This window comes from Amblyomma maculatum, chromosome 2 (genome assembly GCF_055883805.1).
Source record: "Amblyomma maculatum isolate TAMU_Amacu chromosome 2, ASM5588380v1, whole genome shotgun sequence".
Classification (NCBI taxonomy): domain Eukaryota; kingdom Metazoa; phylum Arthropoda; class Arachnida; order Ixodida; family Ixodidae; genus Amblyomma; species Amblyomma maculatum.
The window spans coordinates 39,503,996-39,525,041 of NC_139345.1; the positions used below are offsets into that span (position 1 = coordinate 39,503,996).

Consider the following 21,046-nt stretch of genomic DNA (forward strand, 5'->3'; position numbering starts at 1 on the left):
TGACAGGCTCGTCTCACTTTCAAGGCTGCGTATAGAGTGCATGGTCATGCGTGGTGAGCACGTCCGAGGTGAATCGGGTGGAACTCGGCCGATGAAAGTCGCTGAGAAAGAGCCCTCACCCCGCCGGGGTGGTGCAGTGGTAAGACGCCCGACTACTGTGCCGGAGTTCCCGGGTTCGAACCCGACCCCGGCGGCTGCGTTTCGATGGAGGCGAAACGAAGTGGCGTCAGTGTGCTGTGCGATGTCAGCGCACGTTAAAGATCCCCAGGTGGTTGAAATTACTCCGTAGCCCTCCACTACGGCTCCCCTTTCTCTCTTTCCGCTTTTACTTCCACCTTCCTCCCTTCCCTTACGGCGCGGTGCAGGTGTCCACGGAGAAAGTGTGACAGATACTGCGCCTTTCCCTTCCTATGAATCAGTTATTATATAGAGAGCCCTCGCTGCAAGAAGCCGCCAAAATGCGACAGCTGCTTTGGCACGGCTGTGAGCGAAGCGGTGCCGAATCCGCTACAAACGCCTGCTTCCATCTGCAGCACTCAGGAGCACCCCGCACGTACACCAGTCACGGGCCCTAATTGCCCGCGGGCCGGCGGCGTGGAATCGAGGCCGTGACTCGCGGCTTTCCAACCTATGCGTGCGGGTCGTCGACACTCGAGTCCCTGCAAGCCGGAGGGGGCGGCGGGAAGGAAGCGAGGCATCGGGCGCGCCCCTTGATGAAGAAGGATGCCCGTGAACCGCGTTCTACGAGCAGCCGCCATAGGGGGCAACCCTTTGGACACACTCGACCCGCTAGCCTGGCTGCGATCGTGCGGAACCGGCCGTTCTTTTCACTCGGCGCACCCCCGTAAACGCCGGCCGCTTTTCTAGACGTTAGTGATGCGGTTAGGAGTAGTTTTCTGACGCCACGGGGCATGTGGAGATTGTAAGGGGCTGCCCCGTAGCTAAACGTGTTCCTCGCAAAGAGCGACACAAATGGCGGAAGTCAGGGGAACGAAGTCGGCGCCGCACTGTTCACTCCTTTACATTCACAATCACGCGCTGACTCCATTCTGCGCGGCCTTGAGTAAGGCGAATCACAAGCGACGAGTAATGAGCAGAGAATAGTTGCGCGCACTTAGCGAGAAACTTCGGAGTTACAACGTGCTCTGCACCTCAAGAAAGCGCATGCCTAATATTCCCATCGTGTATATATATTCAAAACAAGAAGGTCCGATTAAGCGGGCAGATCGCCGAAAAAGAGGAAATGGATATCTTCCTATGGCTATGCAAAGCCGTGACCGCTTCATGCCCGTCTCCAGGTCGATTCAGCATACTTTCGAAAATTCACAAATGGGTAACCATGGCTGCCCTGCAGAATCCGGTATCGGCACAATCACAGAACCGATATGCAGTTACATTGACACATTAATTGGACACAAACCTACAACACATTCACCGTGACACAAACCACCACCTTCGTGAAATCGCAAGTCTAAAGCTTCCATAGTAAGTTTTGTTGTAACTAAAGATGTAGTCAATCTTTATGCAAATATTCCACATTATGGCAGAATGAATTATCTGATTGAAACTTATAAACAGCATAGAAAGAACGAACCCCCCACCCCGGAAGTTATAGAGGTATTGGCCAAACTGGTACTAGAACACACTAGAACACGAGAACGGCACCGCCATGGGTACAAAAATGGCTCCATAAAATGTTAACATTTTCATGCATAGAACTGAATTTGAAGTTTAACTTACTTGCGCTATTAAGCTCAACTCATGCAAACACTACTTGGAGACATCTTCTTAACTTCAAGTGACACAGAACAATCACTCCTGGATTTTATTAAGGACTTCAACATCTTCCACAATAGCATGTCCTTCACACACTTATAATCCCCGAAAAATTAACTTTCTGGACGTTGAATATACGGTGCACGAAGGTTCGTTCACTACAAGCGTATACAGAAAACCCATGGACCGACAAAAATAATTAGTTACATTTTCAGAGCTGTCATCCTCATCGCTCAAAAAGCAAGCATCCCATATTCTCAGGATCATCTATATATATATATATATATATATATATATATATATATATATATATATATATATATATATATATATATATATATATATATATATATATATATATATATATATATATATATATATATATATATATATATATATATAATGGAATCACTATATGAGTGCGAAGAAATTCAACGAATTCAAGTGCGCTCGACCAATGGATTCATTTGCGTCATGCTGTTCAGTTTGATTTATAAGGTTTAACGTCCAAAAGCGCCTAAGGCTATGAGAGACGCCGTAGTGGAGGACTCCGAAATTTTTATCCACCCGGAGTTCATTAACGTGCACTGACTTCGCACAGCACACGGGCGCTTAATTTTCGCCTTCACCGAAAAGTGGTCGCTGCGGCCGGGATTCGATTTCGCATGAAGGAAAGGCTCAAAGCTGCTGTTCGCGAACTCAGAAGTCGTGAGTACTCGCGTTGTTCGGATACACGTCAGTATTCGTGCGTCGCCAATGTTAAATGCAGAATAAGTTGTAAAAATCTGCGTAGTAGGAAAAACGGATGTCTGATATTTCCAGTTTTCGCGTAGCGTATCTTCACGATATGAATTCTTAGTCCTGATTGTCTTAAATACGCAGTGCCCTCATTCATCATTTCTTTCATTTCTTAAACTGAACTTGTACCAAGAGTTAACACTATAAATATAAACAGTTTCAAACACAGAACTACGAAGCAGTGCTCAGTAGGGCCATCTTGAAACGAGCTCTGAAGACTGAGAAGCTCACAGATGTCATACGGTATATTCAGCATGTAATGTCATATCTGGTGTTGATGCAATGGTACTTCCCTACAATAGAAATATCTCAAAAGTGAAAAGTTTCTCGTCTAAAGAAAAAGAAAAAACCGAAACCCGTGTTACCCAGTGTTAACCAGTGTAACCTGTACTGTGGAACCGGAGGATATCCTTGCGAGGGAACGAGCAGTTCACTCACCGCGGAGGTCTTCCGAGGCAACGCCGTGTCTGGTAGGCAAGGCCTCTGCCGCACGACCTCGAGCACGAGGACCAGGGGCTCCAGCTGGTCCAGCTGCGACTGGGGGAAGCTCCTCCAGCTTCTGCCGTAGGCGAAGACTGCGAGCCGCCGTCGCCTGGGGCGCTGATGCTGCGCCGACGCAATTCTGAAGACCTCGGTGCTGCTGCATCCTGTTGGGACGGACACCCGTCCAAATGAAGGCAAGAAAAAATGGTAGAATGGAATCGGAGCGTTCAAGAAAGAGTCTAGATCATCATTTTCTTCTAAAACTGACGCTTTGCTTAAGAAAGAACCATGCAGATATACGCATAGAAAGCGGCACAACGTACTCTTCGGCTACAGATATAGCCGCAGAGCCCCCCAAAAGATCGTCATGTGTGCAAAAAAAAAAAAAAAAAAAAAAGGCGTTAAAAGAAAATAGCTGATTATCTACCACTAAAAAAAAAAAAAAAAAAACTTTTTAAAACAGGATGCATCTTCATGCACCTCATTCTTTTGTTTTTTTTTTCTTTTTATTTTGTCCAACGTGCCTGGGAACAGCTAGCCATCTCAAGCTGTCCTGCCTGTGCTTTGTGCTCATAAATTCTCTACATCTTGTTCTTTTTTGATCTTCGGTTGACGGCCTCAGTCTAGACAGCGCAACATAATGATGCAGTGACCTCCACACAGAAACTTTCGAGGCATTTAGATAAAGACGCTGCTTATTTCTTCCAGATAGCAGATCAGTGAGGGATTCAGTGATATATTCTCCTTTTACATAATTGAAAGCAACTCAGCGTCCTAAGCATCTACGGCAACAGGTCGTAGTTGCCTAACCTCTCATGTGAATCCCATTCACGCGTTCCAATGTACCTACGGTATCGATAAACGAAGAATAAAAGCACTTACAGTATAAAGTACTGCCACCAGCGTAGTTTATTTTCGCGTTTTTATCCACCACGTTCGCTAAATTCCACGGTTTCAATACTTCGTACAATCAGTAATTTGGGCGCGCATGTAGACGTTATTTCACCACGCCCCCACATTGAATTATAACTGTATTCTCTTCAGAGGTACCGCTCGGGCACATATGTGCGTTAATTGACTAAATCCTCTTGCGATGTGCGCGCACGAAATCAAGAAACAACCACATGAAAATTAACAAAGTTTACAATTACACTACAACCCGTGAAATTCGCGATGGACGCGCTTGGCGATTAGTTGCGGAGACTTTCGGCAAGAGCGTACGCCGCACGTAATCCGCTATACCCGAGTTCCGCTACGGGGGCACGACGCTAGTATAATGCGAGCGGCTCGCGTGAGCGCCGACCCTTTCGCCGCCGCCGCCGCCGCCGCCGCCGCCGCCGCCGCCGCTGTGACTGCTGCTGCGACGGATGGTGGCGTGTTCCGAGTACTGCCCTCACTCTTCTTCTCACCCTGTCCCCTACTTTCTTGCCGGCGGCGCGTGCCGCATGGGCGCAACGTTTGCAGAGGAACTGCCCGTCTCCTCGCGTATGCAAACGGGCATCGCTCTCGCGGGCAAAGGCCTTTGTGCCCGTGTCTCTGTATACATAATGCACAACGTGCGCCGACGCCGACGCGGCACCGGCTGCTGCTGCTGCTGCTGCTGCTGCTGCTGCTGCTGCTGCTGTGGTTGACGTAGACTTACCGCTCCATGTGTGTGCCCGCGACTGTAGATTCGCCCCCGAGAATCGAGCCTAGCACCCTTCGCCATTTCTAGTCCAAAAGAACGAAATAAAATAGAAAAGCTTTAACGAAGTTTTATAGAAAAGAAAAGCTTCGCCGCCTCTGGCAGAGAGAAAAAGAGAGATGGTTGGGGGTGCGGAGCCACAACTTTGACCACGCCTGTGTGCATCGGCTTCGATCAAGTGGCCCACGCATTGACTATGATCGCTCAAATGGCAATCGCCCATTGGCCTGTCTGCACGCACAGAAGTCTTCGTAAGTGCGGATATCGATTGGTTGATATAAGGGTGGCAGCTGCGCAGTGAGCAACTTAGAGAGGCCATGGAGACGTGACATCATCGTTATGTATAAGGCGCACGTTTTTCACAAATCCCTATCTTCCGAGTGAAGAAACTCCTTGAATCCAAATTCCATGTGCGCATCCATACGCACTCCTCCAGGGACAGGGGCTCTGGATCTATTTTCGCACGCAAGGTTCAGGCTGGTAAGTGTTACTCCCAACTACATGATTAGCTTCTGGCTCACTCCTTTTTTTTTTTTTTTTTTTTTGTCGGTCCAGGTGTCGTTAATGATCTATATACACCGTGAATATGACCATGCAGCGATGAATCGGGCAACTTACTGTTTCGCGTACAACCGCAGCTTGCACACGCAATCTTAGCGGCAAATCCGTAAAACTGCGTGAAGTTTTTCACATTGGTACTGTCGAAATTAGCGGCCACTTTCCCAAGTAATGTGCCTAAACATCGATGCATAACAGGCTCGCTACCGGTCCAACAGCGTGTATCCACGCCACGTTTTGGGAGCCAAGACCCAGTCAGGGTTGTCGCCTTTTGCCTTGGCTTCCCCTTTCTTGTAGAAAGAAAGAAACTCCAACTCCAACCTATGTCTGCTGCATACAAGCCGGCGTTTTGAGGGCATGGCCATTCGTCATAAAGTGCAAAAACCTCCTCGAGTAGAATAATATGCTGCAGCAGACTGGGCCGGTCAAACTACTTCATTTGTTTCGGTGACAGGTATATTATTTTTGCCATGCGTCGTTACTGTCATGCCTGGACGGCTTGCGACATGAACTTCCGCAAGCCGCGAAAGCCCATTTTCTGTTCTCGAGCATGCATCGCTCTGTCTCTGGGTGGTGGTCGCTACGCGCCGAAAGACCGCTGGCCCATTCACCATGAAGACATGCGGAAATCGGCGACTTCTCAGCTGCCACCGCTGGAGCACGAGCACAGGGAACGGCCTTGTGGCGAAAGAAACTAGCTCGAACTTGACCACAGCGAGAGAGAGCACCCGATCGCGGCGAATGAGTGCGCCACGAAGGAGGAAAAACGGAAAGGCTTCAGAGAGAAGAAAGAAGCACACGAAATAACAAGGTTAAAGAGTCTGATCTTGAGAGGGCGGCCTCACGAGCCGCGCTTGAATTACAAGGCGCATCGTTGACAGAGCGACGAGAAAGCTGAGCTCTTCATCGTTCCGCCCGAGAGCCACACGCCACGGGCGGCGGCGCGCTGGGGAGGAGAGAGGCAGCCGCTTTGCGCAGGACGTGATCCGTCTTCATCCTGTCTTGGTGTTTTTGGCGCTACCCCTTTTAAGGCTCTTCCCGGTGTGCGAGAGTTTGTGTGGAGTCTGTTGTGAAGAGCAAGAGGGATCCGTGAATCCTTCTCTCCACTATGGTCAGCGGTTACTCAGCGGTACGAACAACGTTATGATGCTTTATAAGGTTTTCTTTTTCTTTTTTTCTGGCCTTGAAGTGCCCTTGAGGTACTCGAAAGAACGAAAAAATCAAAATGGCTCGAGTGGTGATTGCAGTTGTCATTAATGTGTCGTATGCTACAGAGGCTTGAATACTTCAGAGCGAATTTCAAAGGGCGTTGTCAACAGCCATCTGCCGGGGGCAGCTGTCTTTGGAACGTTGATAAGAAAGACGTCATACGTGCTAGTCTTCCCTGTAAAATCACAATTTTTGCCAGCACTAACAGATCTGACGGCTTTGGCTTTGCAAAGCATAGTAGAAGATAATTCCGTCAGCCTTCTGAACATATATACCCCAATTCATTTTCTATATTATTTTTATTTCTCTATAAGTTTTCTCCTCTTCAACCTGCAGCCAACGCGTACTGAGTGTAGATGATATGGTGTAAAGTTGAGGACCATTCCTTAGGATGAGAGCTTCGGTGAGCGGCTGTAGCTTCCATAAAGAGACCTCCACCGTACTTCACTCATCCGATTGAGAACGTCCGCTGACCTTCTTCCACTTTGATTGAGGAACAAGCGCAGGCAATGAGCGTCGCTTACGTGAACCCTTGCACTCGCCTTCCAGCACTTCCGCTGCCTTCACGGACGCATGCCAATACCCGACGTACCAGACAGAGGGAAAAAGACACTACAGGGACGTGAAGGATGAGAGATAAACACGAGACGGCGAAAGAGACGACAATCGAGGTGCGGCGTGCGGTAATTACACGCTGTGTGCTTTAGGCCTGCCACATCTGCCCGCCCGTCCGTGACGGGAGGCGGCCGACATGTGTAGGCCCAGAAATGTGGCCTCCAAGAGCCAGAAATTGTGCGGGACCGTGAAGATGACGTCTTTGCGCGCTATCGCCGCAGCCGCGCGACGTTTGTCAAGCCACTGTGGACTGCTTCTGAGCATTCCTCCTTTCCCAATCCTCTGATGGCGAGAAACGTGAGATGGCGTATCCAAACGCGTGACAATGTCAAGCAGCAAGAAATGTGTGGTCTCACTCCTGGACGGCGCTGGGCCACCACGTTGCGACTCTGTGGGAATCCGTTAGCTTCACTATCGGCGTGCCCCGCACAGCTTGCTTGTTCTCACAAGCCCGCGAACGTGCTCCCGTTGCTGTGGTGTATAGTGCAGCTTTGCTTTTCTTCCGATTCGACGCACTGACATCATAGAGCACCTTATAAAGCAAGAGTTCATTAGCTCTCTGCGATGCAACTGGGTAAGGGGTTTTGGGCTATGTTGTCTTGACACTGAAAAACTGTAATAGTCTAATTACTGCCATTATAAAAACTTAGAATAGGGAGACTATCGGTTAGGGAATAAAGTAATAGCTGAGCGCGAGAGCGCATGTTCAGAATAATTACTCCATCCCTCACCCATTCATCGCAGCATTCCGCGAGCGCGCATTGTCGCCTCGCTATTACACTGTTCCCCCAATCGGTTGGATCCCCATATTCTAATACTCCCTAAAGTAACGCCCACCCGCCATCATCTCGCCTTGGCGGCGTGGTGCTGGCATCGCGATTATGGCGATAAGCGCATGCGCCGAACCAGCCTCAGCCTGACGGAGGCAGAGGAGATGGCTAGTAGGGTGGTTGAATGAACTGGAGAGGAGGATCGGCGGACAGTCCTGTAAAAGCACGGGTGAAACAGCGCGTAGTCGTGTGTTTTACATGACGCGACACACCGGCGAAACTATTTACAGCTACAAATAGCTACAAATAGCTATAGCTAGAAACAGCGCCCGCGGCCTACGTGTTTGCCATGTTGTAGTGGTCAGTCCGCCGATATGTTTAAAAATCAGTTTGCCACGAATGCTGTACAGGATAATGAAAGTGCATCGTCGCAGGGACGACGGCGTTTAGGCATGGAGTCTGTGAACAATGCCGGGTACGCGATTGAAACGAAGGTCGCCAAATAAGGCTAGATATGTACGTGAGCACAGGGAAGATAAAACAGGTTCAAGATGCGACGTACCAGATATACGCTTGAGAAATGTCACGATCGGACTGCCGCTCGAGACCTTTTGGCCACCTTTACCCACCAGTACTTGCTGATTAGTGCACTACGCTTGTGAGCTGAGTTTTACCATTCTTTTTTTTTTTTTCTCTGATCAATCCGCGCGTTGCCTTGTTAAGCAAATGAGTGTTGTCTTCACTAAACCCCAAGTAACTACGTTAACTACGTTTTAAAAGCGAGTTGGGGCAGATTTCGTCGGGCAGGTATTTCTCGGACCGCTGAACTCCTCTATTAGAGAACCATATGTCGTGACAGTGTTATTAATTTCCGTTTAAGCAATGAAAATGTCTTCTTCGTTCGTAATAAAGTGCTGAAATTCTGCGTAATAATGACTCACATGAATTTTTGCAAAGGTGACAGTTGCGAAAAAAAAAAAAAAAGTTCTGTCTTTGCTATTGCTGGCTCTCTAAAAATGAGAATTAAGAATGCAGACACAAGTTCAGATAAAAAGTTTTTAGAGAATCCACAACGATTCACGTTTTGTCATGCGTGCAAAGCATGCGTGACGACAAAGAAGCTTTTGAAGCTCGTACAAGAGTTCGTCCCCGCCTCAAGGGGCAACGAAATTGCGCAGAAATTTATGCGTTTCATTAATATCGCTACTCGCAAAGATTGTTTCTTCTAACGTTCACTAACTGCGCATGTGGATATAGATTGCTCGTTAACAACTTTTGAATAGTTCGGAGGCTGATATATAAAATGGACGCAGTGATGAAAAAAAAAAAGAAAGAAAACGGTATCAGTGTAGTTTAAGTGGATACAGACAGGCAGGGAAATGACAGTTGAGTGAAATTTCTAGGTGGAAGGGAATTACTGAGCATGAAGAAGAAAAGACAACCACAAGCCACCAGTGAGATCCGACCCCCCCGACCTCCGCATGTCGCACAAGGTGCTCTAAAAACTGAGGTAAAAGGCTAGCGGCTGTACAGTCTTTATTTGTCGAGTGTATTGGTTTTGGACGCTACTTATTCTTCAGCGTGTTAACCGGCGTCACCACCCACTATTGCGGCGGACATGAAACGTGAAACGTCACTTGAAACGTAATCGAACAGCGTTGGCGAAACCACTCTTAATGAACTTATGGCATCGACGCTGCCATATACACACATGCAGAAAAACTTGATTCGGGTACAAAGGAACGTGTGCTTGAATGCTTGACTTGATATTTCTGGCATGGGACATCTGAAGACAATTTAGAAACAGGAATCTATGTGAGCTATGCGTTCTTTTTCCCGTACGAATTCCTGTACGCGGTTAAGAATGCGAAAAAAAAAAAAGTTTGTTTTAAATGCAGGACAAATAGGTTGACTTGTTAAGAGCTTATATAAGACTGCGACTGTTGAGTAAATAAACATTAGGCTAAATTCGATGGCCGCGATAAGAGAAACGAAATTAACCACTGCAATCGCTGTTATGCATGCGAACGTCTAAGGCTCATTTTACCGGGTGAATTGAGCTGAACAGAATGATTACGTGATTAATTAAATTAACAAATCACCTTTTTATTTTTTTTTTATCATGGGGCAATCATATACTGCAAAAATGGAAGACGGTCAATATGAAAGGTGAGTACCTCCTTCAAATTTCCTTAGCAATGCAGTTCGAAGTATCGAACAGCGAAAATTCTATTTCCACAAATATTGTGTGAAATATATATCTTTTTTATTAACCGATTGGATGTCGGCTATCCAATCCATGCAAATAGTTTTCAAATGCGCATCTTTGGCTTTCGACATTTCGAACTAGGTTACTGTCGATTAAGAAAAATTAAGGAGAAAAACCTTCGATATTGAAGGCCTTCCATTTTGCAGTTAATATTTGCGCCTTGAAAAGAAAAAAAAAAAAAAAAGAGAAGAGGCTGACTGGGTAATTTTAGTGAGATACCCGCGTAATTATTATGCTTTAACATAGATATTATATTATGTCCACCTTGCCGTGCAATCTATCTGCACAATCGATACCGACTGATCTCTCGCAAGGTTTAAAAAAAAAATTAAAGAGCACTGCAGAATCTGCATTGGAGTAATGCGAAAGCACGGATGCTGCTGTTGATTGCTTCTAGTTGCTTAATTCACTTCTTGTTTGCCCATTTTAGTCTTTGGTACTTTCAAATTGCGCGCCAATCCCTCTCTATGCCTTTCTTCGGCCCTACTTTCGAATGCGTAACGCCACATCCTATACCTCACATTAATTCACTTCTTGCTAAGCCATTTTAGTCTTTGGTAGTTTCAAATTGCGCGCCAATCCCTTCCTATGCCCTTTTTTTTTCGGTTCTATTTCCGCCTGCGTGACGTCAAATCCTTGACGTCATATCCACTACAACACCCCTTTCTCTCTTTCCGCTTTCACTCCCACCTTCATTCCTTCCCTTAAGGCGCGGTTCAGATGTCTACTCAACAAGTGTGGCAGATACTGTGCCTTTCCTTTAACCAGTTATTCTAATTAACTCCATAATTAACTTATTGGCCTAATTATTTTTCGGACACAACATTACGCCACCCTCTATCGATTGACACCCCTTCTCAGTTACAACTGCTGCGGACACGTTCTGCGGACACAGCCTGCGGACACGGTCTGCGCACATGGTCTGCGGACAGAAATTTGTGAACACAGCGAAATAATGCTTTCGCATTCATAGAGCTAGCGGTTAAAAAGATCACCGATATAAAGGCCATGACAAGCAAATAACAGCCGCTGCTTGCAGTCGGAATGCGGCAGCAGAAAAGGCTCCAGGTGGGGCCTTCCGCGAGCACTCACGCCTTTGTCTCGTGCTTCTGACCCACGCACACAGCTCAAAGGCATTCGATGCGCGGAACTTCCAGGTCACGTGAACTATCGGTACGCGCAGAGAAAGGCACCACGCGTGCCCCGTTTAGGGCTCGTAGGCGGCTTATGCAAGTAAAAGGGAGCTTACCGGCGCTTGCTCAATCTCGTCGGGGGACAGCGGTGAAATCCTCCAGCAGAGTCCAAGCAGAAGGCACCACCTGTGAAACGCAACATGCGTGAAATTAGGGTCAAGAGCATTTTGGCGTCGGAATGCTCGTGACAGGGAAACCGCATTAGCGAACCTTCTTCCTTGTCGAAAACACGAGTTCATTCGCGCGCCTGGTCGGCCCTTCTGAAGCGGCGCCAAATGCGCGCGATGAACTCATTTGCAGCAGACTCTGATGTGAATATGTATTCGTGAAGTGAATTTCCGATACATTCTGCTTCATACGAGACAAAATTCATCTGCATTACGAATTGGAAGTCTCTAGAACTGTTTGTATTATATTGCAGTTGTTTATTAATAAATAGCGTTAGTTTGGCCACTCTTTACAATTAGCATAGTAGTTCTGTAGTAATACTCGTTTGTACGGGACTACAAGGCCGTTAGGAATACGTGTTGGCGCTCAAAAGCAACAGTGCTTATAAGGTCTCTTAAGCTTGCTGCTTAATAGTTTTCAAAGTTCCTAGAGCGTAAAATGCATTAATCACGGTGCTCACCAATCAGCAGAGTAACTGAAATGGTGGTCCTTCTCTACACTAAGGTAGTACTGCTGTACTCGCTGCCATGAGCTTCACCCACATTGCCGACAGGTAGGTTTCATGCAAAGCACGGATAATACGTTAAATGAGTGTTCGTGCTTCCTAATGATATGCGACACCATTATCTACTGATATACCCTCGCATGGGTGCTTCAGTACATAAATTAGTGTCGGTTACTCTATTGAAGCAGAGTAGTTGGGGAAGTCAGGACAGTCTGTGCACTCAGCCGCATTCGGTGCGCTGTCTCTTTATTAAAGCGCATTAGCTTCATTAAGCCACTTCTAAGAGGAGGAAATACGTGCGATGTAACACTACATGCAAGCCTTTTCTTTGGCGCCGGAGTTTTCCGGCCAATAAATGTGGCCACGGTGGCCCTGCTGCGGACTGCCACATGCCGATTCTCGATGCACTGTCTCAGGAATTTTGCTTCAAAATGAAACGTCTCCCGCAGGAGCTACATATGTCATCGGCTAGACACCCTTTAGATTGCCTGCGTATCTTGAAGCATCTCTTCTGCCTGAAAGGTGGCGTGAAGCAAAATACAAAGAGATCACCATGCGGTGGGATGCGAACAAATAATGCGATTGTTTCGTGTTACAGGCCAAGAGGGGCAATATTCGATCCCCCTCGTGACCTCGGCACTGCTCTCAACGGGCGGCAACCACGCGGCCGTGGTCCTTGGCCCACAAAATGGCTTCGGAAAGCGCCCTACCATTCAACCTCCGGCACGGGCGCACAATTTTTCACAGCGACCCGCTTTTCGGCTAAGAAACTTGACGGCAACTTCCTTCGCGTGGTTTCAGGCCATGTAGAGAGAAAGGAACGGCGAAAAGACGCCGATGAGACTGAGGACCTGAATGGCTTTGAACAGCTTCAGCAGTGTGCACTGTGTAACTGCACTCCAGAAGGCGAGCTTCGCCGCAGGGTCCTTTGGGGTTGTTCTAAATGACCCAAAGTAATTTATCATTCACCGAGGCTGTAATTATGGTAATATACACACGACGGTCTCAGAGTATGCATCATAAGTATAGACTTCTGGCTGGGTACTTAAAGAAAGTAAAAATATGACTGCCACGAAATGAACACTCAAGAGGAAAAAATAAAAGAAGGGAACAAATGAAAAATCAGCACACTAAATATACAACGAAGAAGACACTAAATACAGTCTTGAATATCAAATTAAACCAATCGCGTTCAAGATATATACTTGAGCAAGGTGAAAACAAGTTAGGAACACCGAATTATGAGAGCATACACGTGCTTGAAAGCCCATGGGCGTCGATACCTTCGGCTTCATGTAGTCTCAATTGAGTCACGTGTTCTTAACGTTGCGCTAAACGGCCCCACGGGCTCGGCTCTTCACGGCGCTTTTTTTCCGTTTTTTTCTGTGGAGGCGAAAAGCAAGGCGCCCGTGTGCTCTGCGATGTCAGTGCACGTTAAAGAACCCCAGGTGGTCGAAATTTCCGGAGTCCTCCACTACGGCGTCTCTCATAGCCTGAGTCGCTTTGGGACGTTAAACCCCACAAACCAACCAAACCAACCAACTTCCTACAGTACAAGACATATGCGCAGTGCATGCAGAAAGTCAGGCTCATGGTCAAGTTATAACTGCCTGCTGGCTCACTTCTTACGTCTCTCTTAGCAGGTACTTTACGTGATGAAAGGGATGAAGGGAGTAGGGAGAGAAAGACAAGGAAGGCAGAGAGAGAGAGAGAAGAGAGGAGAGTGCACGTATGATGGCTTCGGCGCAAGAATTGTCTCGATGCCAAGCGAAATTATTCAGACCCTAGCGAAAAAAAAAAAGTTCTATGCTGCAATAATCTCACATTTTCCCCAAACAAATCGCATAGATATCGCATGCAGAATCTCGCGCATTATCATAAATTATGAAAGATATTTTTGCGATAATGATGCCACTGTATGAGAGACTATGCGATTTGTATGATATTGTGTCAGGTTATTGCCTCATAGGAATTTTTGTTTTTCATTAGGAGAATGCAGACGCCTACGCTATTTTAAAGAAGTCAGTCAATGAACGTTGCGCACCCGCAATATACCAGGCCTAAATTGGGAATTCGAGTCTCGACGCCAGTTGTGGATTGCACGTATCGCTTAAAACTGGGCCTTAAATTGTGCCTTTATGGGCATAGGTGAACCCCAGCGGTCAACGAAACTTCTGCGAGCCAAATGGCACCTCTCGACGAAACAACAGCCGTAAGTGTATACCTTGAAATTCAGCCCTGTCGAAGCAACGCATGGCAAACCCAAGTTGTGTTCACGACCATAATCCAAACGCTTCTGCGAGCAAACTGCCATGAAGAGCCGCAGCCGTAATAACGCTGCTTTCAGCAAAAGCCAAACTCCCACACCAAGACCACGGGTGTCGTGATACGCGCCGCTACAAAGTGCCTTCCTCGCGCGCAGTCTCCCATGCAAGACGCCCGCTGGCCTCACAGGACGTAGAATGCATACGTGTTCTCTACACACGGGGCGAAACCGCGGGCGAGCGGATGGCAGAAGCTGCTTGTTTACGGGCAGCGTGAAAGAAGTCGTTTATTTTGAGAACCTTCGCGAGCGTTTTTGTAGTAAGTTCGAGCGGAGGCCTTTAATGAGCTCGCGCACCCAGGGCCGGCGTGTGGCGCGCGCTCGGACGGACGTGGTCCCTATCTATAGATGATAGGCCGCTCTATAACGGTGCCTACAGCTCTTCGCGTCCCTTCACGTCAAAACGGAGGCGCGCGTCCGAGCTGACGAAGAAGCGGAAGTTCCGAAGGACCGCCGGCAGCGCGCGTGTGCTGGAGACACAAGGCGGAGACGGCACGTGTAGCCATCGTTCATTTTGTAGCAGTCCTGGTAACGGGAACGTCACTGCGAACGATGTCACCTGCATATCACCAAAGGTCAAATAGACGGTTAAATTGACAGGTTCGTGACGTGTAGCGTCAGCTTCTTATTCTGCGTTCCCTGTTTGAGGTTGCGCGGAATCATGTCTAAATGAAAAGTAAGGTGATTCCTGCACAGGTTAATTTCGAATTTGCATCAGTGCAACAATGTGTTGGCTGCGAGACACAGAATAAAATGACCCAAAACTAAGTTTTGACCCCAATAGCTTGTCATCTGCTCCCTTTGCACAACATAGCGGGCGGGCAGGACGGCCGACATTTGTGCCTGAGCTCGACGCGAAAATATCTTCAAAATTTCAGATCAATTAACTTTAATTATTTAGTGAACCATGCTGCTTTTCAGACAGGAAGCACGTTTGTAAAGTGCATGTTATCTACAAGAGCTTTAATTTCGTAGGTCGATAAATGGCTGACGGATGGGTCAAGAATGACAGTTAGATGTAGGCCGGATAGCCGAAGGGTAGTCAACTAAATAAGCCCGAACGACAGGAATAAAATTGGGAAGAAAATAAAACGACCACAATGTGACAGCATTTCTTTTCAGAGAAAGTGAGTAATTGATGACGTTAATTAACTAAGTTTTGATGTGGTGTGCTGTTACCTACTCTGCGCCTATGAGGTCGTCGCACGTGGCCTCTTAACTATTCTTCTGAACGAAATCTTCTGTGCGTCCTGCTCATGACCCAAGGGGAAGCGGTTCCAGTCCGGACTCGACCGTTTCTCTTTTCAGTGTAATTGTTTTTATTTCTTGAGATGCACTACGCAATGGTAGCGGAATGACGTCGAGATCTTTTGGGCCAATGAGGAAATGGGTAGTAACGTCATCACTGCTGTACTGCGAGATAGCCGTGGTGTGCTTGAATTACTCGCACGAGGCCACGTGGCCGTCACGTTTAAGAAGCGCGCCAATAAATGAGCACAGGAAAAAGAGAGACGACCTAGGACAGAAGGGCTTAAAAAGCGAAGCGTGACGTCACAACCTTCTCACCCAATGAAGGAATTTCATTGCGTCCAGCTAAGGGGTTTCAGTGTGACAATTTTAATGCTATCAGATTAAATGACTTCCTGGGGCGTGGGCGAGACACGAACCTCGACCATATGTTGAAAATTTCTGAGACAGGCCTCTACATCATCATGAACCGACTCTCGTTGATTGCGCTACTGTCGACGGCAGCTTTGCAGCATGCGACTGCCGAAATACACGGGAACTTCTGAGCTTAGCGCGATGAATCGCGACGTGCATAAAGGGCGCAAACAAATTCTCCGGGTCCACAGTGGACTGCCTATACCCGAAATCGCTTCTCTAGGGCGTGACACTCATGCAACGTATATATTGAAATCGCACACTTGCCGTCTCCCCTGCACGAGGAAAATGCGCATCACGCGCTTCATTTCAAAGTTTTAGCTTATCGTGATCCGCAATCCGCTACCGTGATCCGCCACCGCGCGTTCCACTGCGCATGCCCAGATCCCCTTGACGCCGATAGATGGCGCCACATACTGAATGTCGGCACATAGACCTGCCACGTCGGGACCAATCAGCTTGTGCGCCCCGCCCACGCACAGTAGCGGGTCACGGTGGCGGATCGCGGATCACGGTAAGCTAAATCTTTCTATTATCGCAAAGATCTGGATGCGCGACAATCTGCCTGAACGCATGATCAAAATAAGCTCTCCGATACTGCTGATGAATTTGATATATATATATATATATATATATATATATATATATATATATATATATATATATATATATATATATATATATATATATATATATATTTTAAGTTTCATTCTGCGCCACACTGTTGCATGGTTTTATAACACGCTCAAAACAATGCCTCTACCCAGGGGTAAGCACCCCCAACTGTGCGGCTGAAGAGGCGAATTAAGGGAAACAGTGTCCACGTCTAGCTGACAAGCCGCTACTAATACCACCATTCTGTTTACAAGAGCAGCTTGCCTCAATTCAGCATCAGCGGGCAGTGATTGTATAAGAGGAGACGAGTGGATCTGCACGTACACTACCGTGGATTCATTTCTTTATTAATGTAACTTTAAATTAAAACATTGCCTTTTAATTGCGACGAAACTCTTTGATATTGTGAGACGCTATTGATGGGAATGGTTTAAGCTTGCGATGCATGGCGAAAATTTCGCTTTTTAAATTTATTGCCGGTTTGTAACCCGTATTTAAGACTAACATATACAATCGATGGTGTTTTATATTTTTGGCAATAGATAGCAAAAACTACAAATGTTCAGACGGAGGATCTGTGGATCACTATGGATCATTATGACGCAGTCGCAATTTGTGCACAAATTTCATTCAAAAACACTTTTCCAGAATTGGTCCCCAGAAAGTTTGGCACTTCGATGGAGCAACCTCGAAAAACGGCAGTACGGTTGAAAGTTGAGTCAGCTTCTTCGATCAGTGGCTCCAGCAACCTCAGCAAAGACGCCACTTGCGTTACGCCACAAGCGCACAAACCCCCGCGCACGTTAGACCTCCGTTAACGGTTCAACAGTTACCCGCCGGCAGCTACACCGCACCTCTTCGGCTACGAAAACAAGGTCGGGCACCTGCTGTCCCGCGCGGCGTTCCTCGATCTTCGGTGGGATCGGCATGCGTTTTATTTCGGGAACCACGAACGCCCACACCGCGAGCCTTCCGCACAGGCTGTTGCATGTGTGTATGTGCGGATATATGCGTCGCGATGCGGTGAACCCCACGCCTCCAAAGCGGTGAGGACCGCGCCCACCGCCTGTGTTGCCAACATGACGGCGGCGTGTTTTTGCCCCTGTCCATCCATCCATCTATCAGGCGGGCCACTTGGCTGCCGTCTTAACGAGCTTCTCGGGAGTACGGAACCATCGACGCTTTTAGGAACCCTTCCCAGTGCGCCCCGTGTATTTTCTGGAGAGAAGCTTCGCCGCTCTCTGCTCCGATAACGCGGTCAGCGTCCTCCAACAAGAAATGTGGATGGAAGGCACGTCGATGCGCCTGTGGGTACGCGTGCCATCAGATTGTTCTCTTCAAGGCTTTAACGTCGAAAACATTACAAGAAGCAAGAGGTTGACATGGCCGCCTGGAAGAGAGATGTATTGAAGGCGGGTATCTCGGTCTAAAAATATGGATGCATTATATAACTTTCTTCTTCACACATGAACCCCATGCTGTAGAATCTATATATGGGTTCATGTCAACATATACTTGGGTTATCAAAATTATCGCGAGCCCTCCGCTAAGTACCCCGAGCATGACAACCCCACCTTCCATTTCCTCCTGTGCAGATGGTAGCCAACATTCTTCTAGTTAACCTCCTTGCTTTCCTTTCACTTTCTCACTAAAAAATCCTTTCAACATGTACCGTTAACATGTCAGCGCCAAAGGTGTGCAATTGAAAAAAAAAAAACAAATTCTCCACGAAATATTAGGTAACTGCTTTGACCCTTAATTGTCCACACCAGGTTGCAGACGGAAAACAAAATAGTTAAAGAAGAATAAAGAGGGACTCGAATAGGTTAATTCTTCTCATTCATTCTAAATCTACTGTTGTGAGCACCCATAACCAAGCTTGCCGTCGGGAATGGTTTCGTGTTCAACCAAATTGGATATAAGTGAAACTATTTTTCGATTAGAAACTATTCCTAATAATACTTTTGAATTAACTGAAATACCCTCATTCGAGTAATATTTTCGGTTTCTTAACGAACGTGCGTTTCTAAAATTTGCCTTTCCCTGATTTTCCACCGTAGCGGCGAGTATTGCACAGCATGTTTCCCTTCGCACAGGAGTAACCGCTCAATTTACCCACCTCTCTCTCTCTCTCATATATATATATATATATATATATGAGAGAGAGAGAGAGGTGGGTAAATTGAGCGGTATATATATATATATATATATATATATATATATATATATATATATATATATATATATATATATATATATGCGTGTGTATGCGTGCGTGCGTGCGCGCGCGCGTATTTGTGTGTGTGTGTGTGTATGCGTGCGTGCGTGCGTGCGTGCGTGTGTGTGTGTGTATGTGTGTGCGTGCGTGTGTGTGTGTGTGAGTGTGTGTGTGTGCGTGCGCGCGTGCGTGCGTGTGTGAGTGTGTGTGTGTGTGTGTGTGTGTGTGTGTGTGTGTGTGTGTGTGTGTGTGTGTGTGTGTGTGTGTGTGTGTGTGAGTGTGTGCGTGTGTGTGTGCGTGCGTGTGTGTGTGCGTGCGTGCGTGTGTGTGTGCGTGCGTGCGTGCGTGTGTGAGTTTGTGTGTGTGTGTGAGTGTGTGTGAGTGTGTGTGTGTGTGCGTGTGTGTGTGTGCGTGCGTGCGTGCGTGTGTGTGTGCGTGCGTGCGTGCGTGCGTGTGTGTGTGTGTGTGTGTGTGTGCGTGCGTGCGTGCGTGCGTGTGTGTGTGTGTGTGCGTGCGTGCGTGCGTGTGTGCGTGCGTGTGTGTGTGAGTGTGTGTGTGCGTGTGTGTGTGTGTGCGTGCGTGTGTGCGTGCGTGCGTGTGTGAGTGTGTGTGTGTGTGTGTGTGTGTGTGTGTGTGTGTGTGTGTGTGTGTGTGTGCGTGTGTGTGTGTGTGTGTGTGTGTGTAAAAGAAACCAACAGTTGGCGAGGCCAAGGAAAGCGTTGGAGATATTTTAAAAATTTTGGTTTTGCTATTGCCCAGATTTAGACCTCTAATCAGTTTAAGACGAAAGATAAAATACAAAGTAGAAAGAAAAACAACGCGCCACGTTGTTTTTCACGTTGTTAATAAGGACAAGGCTGACACCAAAGTTCCTGGTTGTTATTTTTTATGACTTGTCCGTTTTGATTGCTTTCACTGATCTTCGTTGGAATAAGAAAATTCAAAGCGCGAACATTAGTAGAACCCACTAATCCAAAATATTAAAATATTGCCACACTGCTATCCCTCTTCTGGCGCCACCATGTGGCCGAACCATATTTTGGCACGTGGCCGGCAGCCGAGCATCTTCACCTCTCTCTCTCTCTCTCTCGAACTTCACCTCTTTAAAGGCCAGCTGTGTTGTTCTGCCGTGTGGCACGTTTGTCAGTGACAATATGTGCTGCTTTTCTGTATGGCCCCTAACTTTTGGAAGGTTGAAAATCACTCAATGTGCTAAATATGCCCTCTTTTGAGTAAACTGCTGTAATGCAGCAATGCCATGTAATTGGTCAATTCAATGCAGTTACTTACTGGAGGCGAAAGAAAATGTTTGATCCAAGAACTGAATACAGACTTCTGCCGATGCCTATATCCGGCTACTGGCACCGGTTTAAATGACTCATGCATGCAGAGCAAGAAGATATAAATAGAAAAAGAAAAGGAGGAAGGTGGTTAAGAAGAGTGAACAATGGAAGGCCATCCCTCCTCTAAGCCAACGTGCTTCAATGGAGGGAAACTTTCCGTTAGCTTTGGCAGCTTCGACAGCTCGCCGTTCGGAGTCGTCCATAACTTTGCATCTCACGTCGTTAAGCCACGCGTCGTGTCACACCTGTTAACGCTCGAGTGAGCGCAGTCCGCGACGCCGTGCTGTTCCCATTCATCCCTTCCCCGTCCCCTCTCTCCTATTTTGCTACAGTGTCGCTTTGCCGACTCTGCATGCATTTCCTTGGATGGGAGTCAAGATTAGAGACTCCTTGTCGCTTGCTTCGGTCTTGGGAGCGCTGCAGGATGAGACAGATAGGTCCCGCTGCGCGCCTCTAAAGAAACTGCGCACAGGCTTCCGTGCACTCTCTACTTGTGAATACGGATATGCTTGTCGAGAGGTGCACACCTACTGCAGCACTTTAATATACTAACTAACTAACTAACTAACTAACTAACTAACTAACTAACTAACTAACTAACTAACTAACTAACTAACTAACTAACTAACTAACTAACTAACTAACTAACTAACTAACTAACTAACTAACTAACTAACTAACTAACTAACTAACTAACTAACTAACTAACTAACTAACTAACTAACTAACTAACTAACTAACTAACTAACTAACTAACTAACTAACTAACTAACTAATCAACTAACTAACTAATACCTAAATGATAAATAATAATAACTAACTAATAAATAAATAAATAAATAATTAATATACTAATT

The 21,046-nt window shown here is 46.9% G+C and overlaps 1 protein-coding gene across 1 annotated transcript in view; it reads right to left on the reverse strand.

Annotated features, from left to right (window-relative positions):
- The window catches only part of LOC146198445 (ADAMTS-like protein 4), a 61,788-nt gene that overhangs the window by 24,027 nt on the left and 16,715 nt on the right, over positions 1–21,046 (reverse strand). The window contains exons 2-3 of the mRNA XM_084593959.1: positions 11,412–11,481; positions 3,013–3,221 (exon numbers count right to left, since the gene is read on the reverse strand). Of these exons, the coding sequence (XP_084450085.1) occupies positions 3,013–3,221; positions 11,412–11,481 (279 nt within the window). The remainder of the gene's footprint in view (positions 1–3,012; positions 3,222–11,411; positions 11,482–21,046) is intronic.